Source organism: Sphaeramia orbicularis, chromosome 5 (genome assembly GCF_902148855.1).
Source record: "Sphaeramia orbicularis chromosome 5, fSphaOr1.1, whole genome shotgun sequence".
In the NCBI taxonomy this organism is placed as follows: Eukaryota; Metazoa; Chordata; class Actinopteri; order Kurtiformes; family Apogonidae; genus Sphaeramia; species Sphaeramia orbicularis.
The window spans coordinates 39,657,874-39,674,398 of NC_043961.1; the positions used below are offsets into that span (position 1 = coordinate 39,657,874).

A 16,525-nucleotide genomic window follows, 5' to 3' on the forward strand; every position below is an offset into this window, starting at 1 on the left:
GGGCCTCCGCTCCGGCCATTTGGGGGTCACCAAACAGCCGGGAGCGGAGGGCCAAAAGCTGGAGGCGGATGGCGGAGGGGTGGCCCTCCAATCCGGCCTGTTGGCGGTCACCAAACAGCCGGAGGCGGAGGGCCGAAAGCCGGAGGCGGATGGTGGAGAGGTGGCCCTCCATTTCGGCCAGTCGGTGGTCACCAAACAGCCGGAGGCGGAGAGCCGAAAGCTGGAGGGCAGAGGGGTGGCCCTCTGCTCCGGCAAGTCGGGGGGCCCTGAACAGCCGGAGGCGCAGGGCTGAAAGCAAGAGGCGGAGGGCGGCGGGATTGCCCTCCGCTCTGGCAAGGCGGGGGTCCCCGAACAGCCGGAAGATGCGGGCCAAAAGCTGGAGGCGGAGGGCAGAGGGGTGGCCCTCCTCTCCGTCCAGGTGGGGCTCGCCGAACAGCTGGAGGATGAGGGCCGAAAGCCGGAGGCGGAGGGTGGAGGGGTTGCCCTCTGTTCTAGCCAGTCGGGGGTCACCAAAAACCTGGAGGCGGGGGGCCGAAGGCTGGAGGGCAGAAGGGTGGCCCTCCGTTTCAGCAAGTTGGGGGTCACCAAGAACCCGGGGGCGGGGGGCCGAAGGCTGGAGGGTGGAGGGGTGGCCCTCTGTTCCAGCAAGTTGGGGGTCCCCGAACAGCCGGAGGCGGAGGGCCGAAAACCAGAGGCGGAGGGCGGCAGAATGGTCCTCCACTCTGGTAAGTCGGGGGTCCCTCAATAGTCCGAGGATGAGGGCCGAAAGCCGGAGGCGGAGGGCGGAGGGGTGGTCTTCCGCTCCAGCCAGTCGGGGGTCACCGAACAGCCGGAGACGGAGGGCCGAAAGCCGGGGATGAAGGGCAGAGGAGTGGCCCTCTGCTCCGGCCAGTCGGGGGTCACCGAACAGCCGGAGTCGGGGGGTCGAAAGTCGGAGGGTGGAAGTGTGGCCCTCCATTCCCGTAGGTTGAGGGTCACTGAACACCCGGAGGCGGTGGGCCGAAAGCTGGAGGGTGGATGGGTGGTCCTCCGCTCCGGCAAGTTGGGGGGCCCTGAACAGCCGTTGGCGGAGGACCAAAAGCTGGAGGCGGAGGGCCGAAAGCTGGAGGCGGAGGGCCGAAAGCTGGAGGCGGAGGGCCGAAAGCCAGAGATGGAGAGCGGCAGGATGGCCCTCCGCTCTGGCCAGTCGGGGGTCCCTTAACAGCCGGAGGAGAAGAGCCAAAAGCCGGAGGCGGATGGGTGACCCGCTGCACCGGCCAGCTGGGGGTTCCTGGGCAGCCGGAGGTAAGGGGGCTGCATCTCTGGCCTCAGGAATATGGAAGGAAGGTGGGAGAGAGAGAAAGAAAGAGTAGAAGAGACCAAGAGAGATAGGGAAAGGGAAAGGGAAAGCGGGAGAGAGAGAGGCGATGAGAGAGAAGACAAGAGAGGGAGAGAAAGACAGAGTGAAAGAGAGACAGAGGGAGAGAGAGAGAGTCAAAGGGACGGGAGAGAGAGGGAGAGACAAGGAGAGAGTGAGAGCGCGAGAGGGTATGAGAGAGAGAGGATAGAGGGAGACAGAGAGAGGGACAGAGAGAGAGAGTGAAACAGGGAGGGGGAGAGAGAGAGGGAGAGAGAATAAAGAAGGAGAGATAAAGAGGTAGACAGAGAAAGCAGGGCAAGGGAGTGGTCTTGGGCTGCAGCTCCAGCCCGGGCGGTCAGAGGCCACCAGAGAGCTGGAGGAAGACGGCAGGGGGCTTCCGCTACGGTCCGGGCAGTCAGAGGCCACCTGAAAGCAAGACGCAGAGGGCAGGAGGCTGCCGCTCTGGTCTCCGTCTGCATCTCCGTCGGTCCGGGGCCACCAGAAAGCCAGAGGCAGAGGGCAGGGAGCTGCATACCTAGAGGTGGAAGGCAGAGGGCTGCCGCTCCAGTCTGGGCAGTCACGGGCCACCTGAGAGCCGGAGCTGGAGGGGAGGGCTCTGTGTCTCCGGCCCTGGTGGTCAGGGGCCACCTGAGAGCCGGAGGCAGTGGGCAGGGGACTGCTGCTGCGGACTGGGCAGTCAGGGGCCACCTGAGAGCCAGAGGTGACAGGCAGGGGGCTGCCGCTCAAATCCGGGATGTCACGGGCCACCTGAGAGCCGTCGTTGGAGGGCAGGGCTCTGGGTGTCCGGCCCTGGCGATCAGGGGCCACCAGAGAGCCGAAGAGACGATGCAGGGTTCTGCGTCTCTGCCTTGAACAGTCAAGGGCCATCTGAGCATCAGAGGCAGAGGACAAGGAGCTGCCTCCCTGCTCCCCATCAGGTACCACCTCGCAACTGGAGATGGTGGGAAGGGGACTGCTGCTGTGGCCCGGGCGGTCAGGGACCACCTGAGAGCCAGAGGGCAGGAGGCTGCCACTCTGGTCGGGGCAGTCAGGGTCCACCTGAGAGGAAACACAGCAACATAAAGAAGATACACATGCTCTCCACATCGACCGTGCGGAGCGTACGCGCTCTGTGGCCTCCTGAGGGTAAGAGACGGAGGACAGGGGTCTGCGTCTCCGTCTCCAGGCCCAGCTGTCAGGGTTAACCAGAGAGCTGGTTTCAGGGGCCACCTCACAGTTGAAGGTGGCGGGCAGGGGGATGCCGCTACGGTCAGGAGGGTCAGGGGCCTCCTGAGAGCTGGAGGAAGATGGCATGGGGCTGCTGCTCTGGCCCTGTTGGTCAGGGGCCTCCTGAAAGCCGGAGGCAGAGGGCATGGGGCTGCATCTCCGTCGGTTACGGGCCACCAGAGAGCTGAAGATGGAGAGCATGGGTCTGGGTCTCCGGCCCAGACGGTCAGGGGCCACCTGAGACCCGGAGGCAGAGGGCAGGGCGCTGTGTTCCTGCTCCGGGCAGTCAGGGGCCACCTGAGAGCCAGCGATGGAGGACTGGCGGTTGTGTACCCACTCCGGAGGGTCAGGGGTCACCTGACATCCGGCAATGGGGGGCTGGAAGCGGTTTCCTTGCTGCAAAGAAAGAAAAGAAAAGAAGTATTAAGGATTGATTACTAGTATTATTATTATTATTATTATTATTATTATTTTAAGTCCTGATAAAAAAATAACAATAATAAGTCACGTGCTTTGAGTGGAGTTGGAGGTTTCAGCAGTATCTGCTCAATTAGGGTTTTCCTAAGTTTTCAAACAAACATGTCAATTTTGTCTTTTACTTTGAACAAACCTGGACTAACACCAAACATTTGTTTAGATATAATTATCCATGTGCACCACAGCAAGCAAATAATTTGACAGCAAAAGAAAACTTGTTTAACCATAATCAATATTTGAAGGATTTCAGTAAAGCAGTAGATAGTCGGAATTATATTGAACAATCTGAGCTGGTTTACATCAGCTTTAATCATTTCTACTCCGACTTTAAGGGTTATTTAGATAAATTGACTAGTTTTAATTCAGTTCTTCTTCTACATCAGTCTTAGATTTAAGTAGAACATGTCAGATTACTGAACTCATTTCACTTTTTTGTCAGTTTAACTCATCTTTTGAGTATTATTTAGATCAACTGAGTGATTTTGAAAGTGTTACTTTTTACTTATATACATTACATCTATCTATCCATCTATCTATCTATCTATCTATCTATCTATCTGTCTGTCTATCTGTCTATCTATCAAGACAAAGTTTACGTGAGTTTTTCATCACCTTTAGTCCTACTTTAACCCATTAAGACCCAAACACCCTCTGGCGACCAACATCATTTACAGATATAAAAACTTAAATAACAGTTGATCCACTAATGTAATAAATACATATAAACAATTAGTGTAAAATACAGTTTTTCTCCTTTTCATGGTCATCAGATATGACCCATTTGGACGTTCAGTCTCCATAGTTACCATGGAAACACCTTCATCTTCTACAACATTGATTCACCAGTAAAACCCATGGAGTTGGATCAACGACAGTGGATAGACACACTTGTTTTTATGTTCAGTTAATGATCTATTTTACTGAAAAAGTCACTTTTTCCTTCGTTTTCTTTCTTTTTGATGTAATACCCCTCAATTTAAATTTGAGCTTTAATGGACATCAATCATGATCAGTGAATTAAATGTAGAAAAAAAACAAAACTGATTTTCACTAAAGAATGCAAAATACTGAACATATTCGAATAAATGGAGAGAAATCACTTAAAGGAGTGATATTTTGCTTTTTAAAACAAAAATTATTATATTTATTTAAAAATTACTTAATTTTGCATGTGTGGCTACAGTAACTGTGTGTGTACAGTAACTTAGTGTGTGAAGTAACTGTATTAGGACACTAACTGTGTGAGTACAGTAAATGTGTGTGTACAGAAACTGTGTGAGTTCAGTAGCTATGTGTGTAGAGTAAATGTGTGTGTAGAGTAACTGTGAGTACAGTAACTGTGTGAGTAAAATAAATGTGTGACTACAGTAACTGTGTGACTAAATGTGTGACTACAGTGACTGAGTAGAGTAACTGAGAACAGTAACTGTGTGAGTACAGTAACTGTGTGTACAGTAACTGTGTGAGTAAAAGAAATGTGTGTGTACAGTAACTGTGTGACTACAGTAACTGTGTGAGTAATGTAACTGTGTGTAGAGTAAATGTGCGACTACAGTAACTGAGTAGAGTAACTGAGTACAGTAACTGTGTGAGTACAGTAACTGTGTGTACGGTAACTGAGTAAAAGAAATGTGTGTGTACAGTAACTGTGTTTATACAGTAACTGTGTGTACAGTAACATGTGAGTAAAGTTAATGTGTGAGAACCGTCACTTTGTGAGTACAGTAACTGTGTGAGTACATTAAAAATGTGAGCACAGTAACTACGTGTGTAAAGTAAATGTGTGAGTACAGTAATTGTGTGAATAAAGTAACTGTGACTAGAGTAACTGTGATCATACAGTAACTGTATGAGTACAGTAACTGTGTGAGTACAGTAAATGTGTGAGTACAGTAACTGTGTACGTATAGTAACTGTGTGAGTACAGTAACTGTGTGTAAAGTAACTGTGTAAAGTAACTGTATGAGTACAGTAACTGTGGGTGTACAGTAACTGTGTGAAGAAAGTAACAGTGTGTACAGTAACTGTTTGAGTACAGTAACTGTGTACGGTAACTGTGTGAGTACAGTAACTATGTGAATAAAGTAACTGTGAGAAAAGTAACTGTTTACACAGTAACTGTGTGAGTACAGTAACTGTGGGTGTACAGTAATTGTGTGAATAAAGTAACTGTGTGAGTACAGTAACTGTGTGTGTACAGTAACTGTGTTTCTACAGTAACTGTGAGTATCGTAATTGTGTGAATAAAGTAACTGTGTGAGTACAGTAAGTGTGGGTGTACAGTAATTGTGTGAATGAAGTAACTGTGTGTGTACAGTCACTGTGTTTATACAGTAACTATGTGAGTAAAGTAACTGAGTAACTGTGTGAATAAAGTAACTGAGTACAGTAACTGAGTGGGTATAGTAACTGTGTACAATAAAAGTGTGAGTAAAGTAACTGTAAAGTAACTAAGTACAGTAAAAGTGTGTGTATAGTAACTGTGAGTACAATAAATGTGAGTACAGTAAATTTTAATGTACATTAACAGTTTGAGTACAGTAACTGTGTGTGGAAAGTAACTGTAAAGTAACTGTGAGTACAGTAAAAGTGTGTGTACAGTAACTGTGAGTACAGTAAATGTGAGTACAGTAAATTTTAATGTATATTAACAGTTTGAGTACAGTAACTGTGTGTGTAAAGTAACTGTATGAGTACAATAACTGTATGTGCCCAGTAACTGTGAGAACAGTAACTGTGTGAGAAAAATAAATGTGTGTGTACAGCAACTGAGTGAGTGCAGTCACTTTGAGTCACTTTGTGAATACAGTAAATGTGGGTGTAAAGTAACTGTATGAGTACAGTAACTTTGAGGACAGTAACTGAGTGAAGTAACTGTGTACAGTATCATGTGAGTGAAGTAAATGTGTGAGTATAGTAACTGTGCGAATACAGTAAATGAGTGAGTACAGTCACTTTGTGAGTACAGTAACTGTGTGAGTAAAATGAATGTGTGTGTAAAGTAACTGTGGGTGTACAGTAATTTTTTGAATAAAGTAACTGTGTACAGTAACTGAGTACAGTAACTGGGTGTATAGTAATAGTGTGAATAAAGTAACTGAGTACAGCAACTGTGGGTGTACAGTAACTTTGTGAATAAAGTAACTGTGAGTACAGTAACTGTGGGTGTACAGTAGTTGTGTGAATAAAGTAACTGTGTGAGAACAGTAACTGTGTGTGTAAACTAAATGTCTGTGTAGAGTGACTGTGAGTACAGTAACTGTGTGAGTACAGTAACTGTGTGTGTAAAGTAACTGTGTGTGTAAAGTAACTGTGAGTACAGTAACTGTGTGAGTAGAGTAACTGTGTGTGTACAGTAAATGTGTGAGTACAGTTACTATGTGTGTATAGTAAATGTGTGAGTACAGTAATTGTGTGAATAAAGTAACTGTGTGAGTACAGTAACTGTGGGTGTACAGTAGTTGTGTGAATAAAGTAACTGTGTGAGTACAGTAACTGTGTGTGTACAGCAACTGTGTGTGTACAGTAACTGTGCAAGTAGAGTAAATGTATGAGTACAGTAACTATGTGAATAAAATAACTGTGCGTAAAGTAACTGTTTACACAGTAACTGTGTGAGTAAAGTAATTGTGTGAATAAAGTAACTGAGTACAGTAACTGTGTGTGTACAGTAACTGTGTGAATAAAGTAACTGTGTGAATACAGTAACTGTGTGTACAGTAACTGTGTGAGTACAGTAACTGTGTGTGTGCAGTAACTGTAAGTAGACTAAATGTGTAAGTAACTGTGTGAATAAAGTAACTGAGTAAAGTAACTGTGTCTACACAGTAATTGTGTGAGTAGAGTAACTGTGTGAATAAAGTAAGTGTGAGTACAGTAACTGTGGGTGTACAGTAACTGTGGGTGTACAGTAACTGTGGATGTACAGTAATTGTGTGAATAAACTAACTGTGAGTACAGTAACTGTGTGAGTAGAGTAAATGTGTGAGTACAGTATCTATGTCAGTACAGTAAGTGTTTGTACAGTAACTGTGTGTAAAATAACTGTGTGAGTACAGTAACTTTATGAGTACAGTAACTGTTTGTATAGTAACTGTGTGAGTACAGTAAATGTATGAGTACAGTCACTTTGTGTGTACAGTAGCTGTGTGAGTAATGTAAATGTATGTGTACAGTAAATGGATGAGTACAGTAAAAGTGTGAGTACAGTAAATGTATGAGTACAGTAACTGTGTGAGTGCAGTAACTGTGTGTATACAGTAACTGTGTGAGTATAGTAAATGTGTGAGTACAGAAAATTTATGAGTACAGTAAATGTATGAGTACAGTAAAAGTGTGAGTACAGTAAATGTATGAGTACAGTAACTGTGAGTACAGTAACTGTGTGAGTACAGTAAATGTATGAGTACAGTAAATGTATGAGTACAGTAAAAGTGTGAGTACAGTAAATGTGTGAGTAAAGGAAATGTATGAGTACAGTAACTAGGGCTGCACGATTAATCGATTTTAAATCAAAATCGGATTTTTTAATTAGGACGATTTTTAAAAAAGTGAAATCGTAAAATCGATTTCATCTGTCTCGTGCCTCCAGGCCGCGTGCTTGCGGGCTCCCGTAGGCTCCTCCTCCTGTCAGTGACAGTGGTCTGTCACAGAAGTCCGTGTAATGACCAGACTTTAAATGTGTTAATGAGCCCACAGAACTTATAGTAATGTAAGCCGTGGCTTCACGCACGGATCCTGCAACTGAAATAGAACTGCACGCGGATCACTCATCTTACGTTGTCCCGGATCCGTACCGAACCTGGCCCAGGTCTCGGGGTCATCAGCCTCAGCAGAGGAGCCCAGACAGCCCTGTGCCCACACACATCCACCAGCTCCAGGGATAGAATCCCTCCAGCGTGTCCTGGGTCGGTCTGTTCCACGCACGGACTCCCCAGTTTAAATAGAACCGCATGGGGATCACTCGTATTCTGTGGTCCACGCACGCACGACTGATGCCTGTCACTGACTTACATTGGTATCACTTCTGTGGGCCCAGATACCCAGAAAAGAAAAAAAAAGTTTTGTTTTTTTTAAAATAATTAATATAGTCCTCTTACTTGCTAAATTTTTCATTCACAAAGGTAAGTTCTGTAACACAAAACCAAATATTATTTATTTTTGTAAAGATGTTGAACTTTATTTAAAGCTGTTTGATAAATCTAGAAACAAAAAGGCTGTAAAAACCATCAGTATTTGCTCTGATTTGGACATTGTATTGTAGCTTATTCCCCCTGGCAAACTTTCGTCATTTTCTTGTTGCAGACATTGTTTGTATACTCTACTTCATTCAATAAAGATTTAATTAAGAAAAAATAAAACTTCTGTGGGTTCATCACATGATACCATCACAGATTTCAGGTCAGAGCAGTGCCTTGCATTGTGGGCTGCTCACGAAAGCGACATGCTGACTTTTGTTGCCTTTAGTAGTTTTACCCAAAAAATCGAAATTGAAATCGAAAATCGAGTTTTTAGAGGAAAAAAAAAAAAAAATCGGGATTTTTTTTTTTTTTCCGAAATCGTGCAGCCCTAAAAGTAACTGTGTGTACTGTAAAAGTATGAGTACAGTAAATGTGTTAGTAAAGTAACTGTGTGTGTACAGTAACTGTGAGTACAGTAAATGTTGAGTACAGTAAATGTGAGTAACGTAAATGTATGAGTATAGTAAATGTAACAGTACAGTAACTGTGTAAGTATAGTAACTGTCTGAGTACAGTAAATGTGTGAGTACAGTAAATGTGAGTACAGTAAATGTATGACTATAGTAAATGTAACAGTACAGTAACTGTGTAAGTATAGTAACTGTGAGTACAGTAAATGTGTGAGTACAGTACCTGTGTGTGTACAGTAAATGTGTGAGTACAATAAATGTATGAGTACAGTAACTGTAAGTATAGTAAATGTGTGAGTACAGTAACTATGTGAATAAAGTAACTGAGAAAAATAACTGTTTATACAGTAACTGTGTGAGGAGAGTAACTGTCTGTGAAGAGTAATAGTGTCAGTACACTAAAAGAGTGAGCACAGGAATTGTGAGAATAAAGAAACTGTGTGAGTACAGTAACTGTTTGTGTACAGTAATTGTGTGAATAAAGTAATTGTGTGAGTACAGTAACTGTGTATAGATTAACTGTGTGTACAGTAACTGTGTGAGTAGAGTAAATGTGTGAGTACAGTAAATATGTGAATAAAGTAACTGTGAGTAAAGTAACGATTTACACAGTAACTGTGTGAGTAAAGTAATTGTGGGTGTACAGTAACTGTGTTTGTTCAGTAATTGTGTGAACAAGTAACTGAGTACAGTAACTGTGTGTGTACAGTAACTGTGAGTAGAGTAAATCTGTGAGTGCAGTAACTATGTGAGTAAAGTAACTGTTTGTACAGTAACTGTGTGTAAAGTAACTGTGAGTACAGTAACTGTATGAGTACAGTAACTGTAAAGTAAGTGAGTGAGTACAGTAAATGTATGAGTACAGTCACTTTGTGTGTACAGTAGCTGTGTGAGTAACGTAAATGTATGAGTATAGTAACTGTGTGTGTACAGTAAATGTATGAGTACAGTAAATGTGTTTGTACAGTAAATGTATGAGTACAGTAACTGTGAGTACAGTAACTGTGTGAGTGAAGCAACTGGGTGTGTATTGTAAACTTGTGAGTACAGTAACTGTAAATATAGTAAATGTATGAGTACAGTAACTGTATGTGTACAGTAAATGTGTGAGTACAGTAACTGTGTGAGTACAGTAACTGTGTAAGTATAGTAAATGTGTAAGTACAGTAACTGTGTGAGTACAGTAAATGTATGAGTACAGTCACTTTGTGTGTACAGTAACTGTGTGAGTACAGTAACTGTGTGTGTACAGTAACTGTGTGAGTAGAGTAAATGTATGAGTACAGTCACTTTGTGTGTACAGTAGCTGTGTGTGTAACGTAAATGTATGAGTATAGTAACTGTGTGTGTACAGTAAATGTATGAGTACAGTAAATGTGCGAGTACAGTAAATGTGTTGTACAGTAAATGTATGAGTACAGTAACTGTGTGAGTACAGTAACTGTGTGAGTACAGCAACTGGGTGTGTTTTGTAAACTTGTGAGTACAGTAACTGTAAATATAGTAAATGTATGAGTACAGTAAATATATGAGTACAGTAACTGTATGTGTACAGTAAATGTGTGAGTACAGTAACTGTGTGAGTAAAGTAACTGTCTACGCAGTAATTGTGTGAGTAGAGTAACTGTGTGAATAAAGTAACTGTGTGAGTACAGTAACTGTAGGTGTACAGTAACTGTGGGTGTACAGTAATTGTGTGAATAAAGTAACTGTGAGTACAGTACCTGTGTGTGTAAAGTAAATGTGTGAGTAAAGTAAATTGTGAGTACAATAACTGTGTGTACAGTAAATGTGTGAGTACAATAAATGTATGAGTACAGTATCTGTGTAAGTATAGAAAATGTGTGAATACAGTAACTATGTGAATAAAGTAACTGAGAAAAATAACTTTTTATACAGTAACTCTGTGAATAGAGTAACTGTGTGAGGAGAGTAACTGTGTGTGTAAAGTAACTGTGTGAGTACACTAAAAGAGTGAGCACAGTAATTGTGTGAATAAAGTAACTGTGTGAGTACAGTAACTGTGTGTGTACAGTAAGTGTGTGAGTAGAGTAAATGTGTGAGTACAGTAATTGAGTGAGCAGAGTAAATGTGTGAGTACAGTAACTACGTGAATAAAGTAACTGAGTAAAGTAACTGTCTACACAGTAATTGTGTGAGTAGAGTAACTGTGCGAATAAAGTAACTGTGTGAGTACAGTAACTGTGGGTGTACAGTAACTGTGTTTGTTCAGTAATTGTGTGAACAAGTAACTGAGTAAAGTAACTGTGTGTGTACAGTAACTGTGAGTAGAGTAAATCTGTGAGTGCAGTAACTATGTGAGTAAAGTAACTGTTTGTACAGTAACTGTGTGTAAAGTAACTGTGAGTACAGTAACTGTATGAGTACAGTAACTGTTTGTAAAGTAAGTGAGTGAGTACAGTAAATGTATGAGTACAGTCACTTTGTGTGTACAGTAGCTGTGTGAGTAACGTAAATGTATGAGTATAGTAACTGTGTGTGTACAGTAAATGTATGAGTACAGTAAATGTGTTTGTACAGTAAATGTATGAGTACAGTAACTGTGTGAGTACAGTAACTGTGTGAGTACAGCAACTGGGTGTGTATTGTAAACTTGTGAGTACAGTAACTGTAAATATAGTAAATGTATGAGTACAGTAAATGTATGAGTACAGTAACTGTATGTGTACAGTAAATGTGTGAGTACAGTAACTGTGTGAGTACAGTAACTGTGTAAGTATAGTAAATGTGTGAGTACAGTAACTGTGTGAGTACAGTAAATGTGTGAGTACGGTAAAAGTGTAAGTACAGTAAATGTATGAGTACAGTCAATTTGTGTGTACAGTAACTGTGTGAGTACAGTAACTGTGTGTGTACAGTAACTGTGTGAGTAGAGTAAATGTGTGAGTAAAGTAACTATCTGAATAAAGTAACTGAGTAAAGTAACTGTGTCTACACAGTAATTGTGTGAGTAAAGTAAATGTGTGAATAAAGTAGCTGTGAGTACAGTAACTGTGGGTGTACAGTAATTGTGTGAATAAAGCAACTGTGAGTACAGTAACTGTGTGTGTACAGTAACTGTGTGAGTAGAGTAAATGTGTGAGTACAGTAACTATGTGAATACAGTAACTGTACAGTAACTGTGTGTAAAGTAACTGTATGAGTACAGTAACTGTGTGTACAGTAACATGTAAGTAAATGTGTGAGTACAGTAATTTTATGAGTACAGTAACTGTTTGTACAGTAACTGTGTGAGTACAGTAACTGTGTGAGTACAGTCACTTTGTGTGTACAGTATCTGTCTGAGTAATGTAAATGTATTAGTATAGTAACTGTGTGAGTACAGTAAATGTATGAGTATAGTAACTGTGTGAGTACAGTAACTGTGTGAGCACAATAACTGGGTGTGTACTGTAAAAGTGTGAGGACAGTAACATTATGTGTACCGTAAATGTGTGAGTATAGTAACTGTAAGTATAGTAAATGTGTGAGTACAGTAACTGTAAGTATAGTAAATATGTGAGTAAAGTAAATGTGTGTGTACAGTAACTGTGTGAGTACAGTAAATGTGTGAGTACAGTAACTGTGTAAGTACAGTAACTGTATGAGTACAGTAACTGTAAGTATAGTAAATGTGTGAGTACAGTAAGTGTGTGAACACAGTAACTGTATGTGTACAGTAAATGTGAGTACAGTAACTGTATGAGTACAGTAATTGTTTGTAAAGTAACTGAGTACAGTAAATTTATGAGTAGTCACTTTGTGTGTACAGTAGCTGTGTGGGTAACGTAAATGTATGAGTATAGTAACTCTGTGTGTACAGTAAATGTATGAGTACAGTAAAAGTGTGAGTACAGTAAATGTATGAGTACGGTAAATGTGCGAGTACAGTAACTGTGTGAGTACAGCAACTGGGTGTGTATTGTAAACTTGTGAGTACAGTAACTGTAAATATAGTAAATGTATGAGTACAGTAAATGTATGAGTACAGCAACTGTATGTGTACAGTAAATGTGTGAGTACAGTAACTGTGTGAGTACAGTAAATGTGTGAGTACAGTAAATGTGTGAGTACGGTAAATGTGTAAGTACACTAAATGTATGAGTAAAGTCACTTTGTGTGTACAGTAACTGTGTGAGTACAGTAACTGTATGTGTATAGTAACTGTGAGTAGAGTAAATGTGAGTAAAGTAACTATCTGAATAAAGTAACTGAGTAAAGTAACTGTGTCTACACAGTAATTGTGTGAGTAAAGTAACTGTGTGAATAAAGTAGCTGTGAGTACAGTAACTGTGGGTGTACAGTAATTGTGTGAATAAAGTAACTGTGACTACAGTAAGTGTGTGTACAGTAACTGTGAGTACAGTAAATGTGTGAGTACAGTAACTATGTGAGTACAGCAACTGTACAGTAACTGTGTGTAAAGTAACTGTATGAGTACAGTAACTGTGTGAGTGCAGTAACTGTGTGTACAGTAACATGTAAGCAAATGTGTGAGTACTGTAATTCTATGAGTACAGTAACTGTTTGTACAGTAACTGTGTGTGTACAGTAACTGTGTGAGTACAGTCACTTTGTGTGTACAGTAGCTGTGTGAGTAATGTAAATGTATTAGTATAGTAACTGTGTGAGTACAGTAAATGTATGAGTACAGTAACTGTCTGAGTACAGTAACTGTGTGAGCACAGTAACTGGGTGTGTACTGTAAAAGTGTGAGTACAGTAACATTATGTGTACCGTAAATGTGTGAGTATAGTAACTGTAAGTATAGTAAATGTGTGAGTACAGTAACTGTAAGTATAGTAAACGAGTGAGTACAGTAAATGTGTGAGTACAGTAACTGTGTGACTACAGTAAAAGTGTGAGTACAGTAACTGTGCAAGTACAGTAACTATATGAGTACAATAACTGTATGAGTACAGTACCTGTGTAAGTATAGTAAATGTGTGAGTACAGTAACTGTATGTGTACAGTAAATGTGAGTACAGTAACTATATGAGTACAGTAACTTTGTGTGTACAGTAGCTGTGTGAGTAACGTAAATGTATGAGTATAGTAACTCTGTGTGTACAGTAAATGTATGAGTACAGTAAATGTGCGAGTACAGTAACTGTGTGAGTACAGCAACTGGGTGTGTATTGTAAACTTGTGAGTACAGTAACTGTAAATATAGTAAATGTATGAGTACAGTAAATGTATAAGTACAGTGACTGTGTAAGTATAGTAAATGTGTGAGTACAGTAACTGTGTGAGTACAGTAAATGTGTAAGTACACCAAATGTATGAGTACAGTCACTTTGTGTGTACAGTAACTGTGTGTACAGTAACTGTGTGAGTAGAGTAAATGTGTGAGTAAAGTAACTATCTGAATAAAGTAACTGAGTAAAGTAACTGTGTCTACACAGTAATTGTGTGAGTAAAGTAACTGTGTCAATAAAGTAGCTGTGAGTACAGTAACTGTGGGTGTACAGTAATTGTGTGAATAAAGTAACTGTGAGTACAGTAACTGTGTGTGTACAGTAACTTTGTGAGTAGAGTAAATGTGTGAGTACAGTAACTATGTGAGTACAGTAACTGTACAGTAACTGTGTGTCAAGTAAATGTATGAGTCCAGTAACTGTGTGAGTGCAGTAACTGTGTGTACAGTAACATGTGAGTAAATGTGTGAGTACAGTAATTTTATGAGTACAGTAATTGTTTGGACAGTAACTGTGTGAGTACAGTCACTTTGTGTGTACAGAAGCTGTGTGAGTAACGTAAATGTATTAGTATAGTAACTGTGTAAGTACAGTAAATGTATGAGTACAGTAAAAGTGTGAGTACAGTAAATGTATGAGTAACTGTATGTGTACCATAAATGTGTGAGTACAGTAAATGTGTGAGTACAGTAACTGTGTAAGTACAGTAAATGTATGAGTACAGTAAGTGTGTGAGCACAGTAACTGTATGTGTACCGTAACTGTGTGATTACAGTAAATGTATTAAGTAAACAGTACAACAGTAAATCCACCTTTTAGTTTTATCTCAAACCTTTCAGATTATTCAATAAATCTCAGTTTCCATCAGTTTTACTTTTTTTGGTATTATTTAGATGAATTAAGCAACTTTTGATGAGTTGTGTTTGGTTTTTGTCTGAGTTTCATGTAAAACTAATAAATTTGTCCAAATGTAGCTTTTTTCCTTCAATATAATGTCTTAGTTTGAGTTGAATTCAATAATCTGACATGGTTTACATTAGTTTGTCATGTTTGAGTCCTGCTTGAACCTCCTCAGACCCAGGAAAAGGACACATTTGGCCTTTTTAAATTCAATAATTGCCTATATTGGAAACATCATGACACACCCATTATTTCAGGTGCATTATTTAAATGTTTTCTGCCCTTTGCAGTGGACAGTTTTTCTGTTGTAGTTTTTGTGTTTAAAGTTGTGAAACTCTTTCCCATAAACATGGACAGTAAACCCAGATGTGGGTCTGAGGAGGTTCACTGTCATTTACATCACATGAACAGACTGAAATTAGGAGCAGATTCTTACCTTCCGCATGGTGAAAAGAAGGCCGGTCCTAATACCGGTCCCGGTCGGTCCTGGTCCTGGTCCTGGTCCCGGTGCTGATCCTGGTCCTGGTGGGTTCTTCAGGTCCTGGGTCTCCGGTTCTTCTTTTCTTGCTGGTCTTTCGTTGGTTTTATTCACTATTTTTAATGCTTTTACTGAAATTAGCTTAGAGCTCTAGCACACTGCACTATTCTCTAAACGATCCAAAAGGGCAAAGTAACGGTTAACAGCCAGCCACTAGATTTATGCATTTCATAGTCCGGTAACCTAGCAACAGTACAATTCCAATTTTAACAGCTCCGAACCTTTTTAAAGCAGTAATTATTCAGAATGTGTTATTGAGCTTTTGCACCGACGTCACAGTTATCACGTGACTAGGGGTTCAGCCCATGGTGGACGGCAAAAGCAACACAACAAACAAACAAATGAGTGACGGATTCTGTCTACCAGCACTGAAAATAAAGTTTTGGAGTTGTCCTGCGAAGTGACTCACCTTACTGGACGGCACAAAGAACGCTATTTGGAGCAGCCAGCGATAGCAGGGCTAGCTACCGACCCTTCTCCCTCCTGATGTGTTTAGGGATCTGGCAAAATCCTCCAGTCTACCGGAGTTTAAAGCACACGGTCTGTACCATTCTGTTCTTAATAGAGTGTCCCCATACACAGGTACTGATCTAAAAACATACAAAAGTCTGGATGTTACCAGTTTTTAGTCTCAGGTTAGATTACAGAGTCGCTGTACTGCGCTCACGGCAGAGGAATGGATCCCATAATGGTAAAGGAAAGATACAGCTAACGTTTGCTAGCTAGCTGTGTATGTTTTTAACATGTTTTTCCCAGCCTGCCATTAAAACTCAAATGGACTGTAACCAAAAGCAGCTCTAATTAACTAACACGGTGTAATAATGTTAGTGTTTGTCATAAGTATCCTACAGTATTAGCTCTATTGTTGTTGAAGCGTCTGCCTTTCTACTGTCTACTCACAGTAATATGCACAGTTCCACCGCTAGAACATAAGACACAGCATAATGACAATAACAAAAAGGACTTATAAGTAGTGTAGCTGGTAAAAAAGGCAGCCACTACAACAGAGCTAATATTGAAGGCTGCTTATGACAGCCACTGGAACAGAGTGGCTCATAGCAGTTAACCCAGTCTACCACCTAGCTAGCATTTGGTGGAGCTAATATGCTATCACCAAAACCGAGCCTGCTCTATCTGTAATATCAGGTCCATCAGATCCAGGCTCTGTCTGGAACCAGCTGAAACCACGGGTGTCT

At 41.3% G+C, this 16,525-nt stretch overlaps 1 protein-coding gene across 1 annotated transcript; it reads right to left on the bottom strand.

The window, feature by feature from the left end:
• Positions 1 to 974: 974 nt before the first annotated feature.
• Positions 975 to 15,236, bottom strand: LOC115419931 (extensin-like). Its single transcript, XM_030135003.1, has 4 exons — positions 15,228 to 15,236; positions 2,465 to 2,962; positions 1,687 to 2,398; positions 975 to 1,306 (listed from the first exon to the last, which is right to left on the bottom strand). The coding sequence occupies exons 1-4, from the start codon at positions 15,234 to 15,236 to the stop codon at positions 975 to 977; spliced, it is 1,551 nt and encodes a 516-aa protein (XP_029990863.1).
• Between the last annotated feature and the right edge of the window lie 1,289 nt (positions 15,237 to 16,525).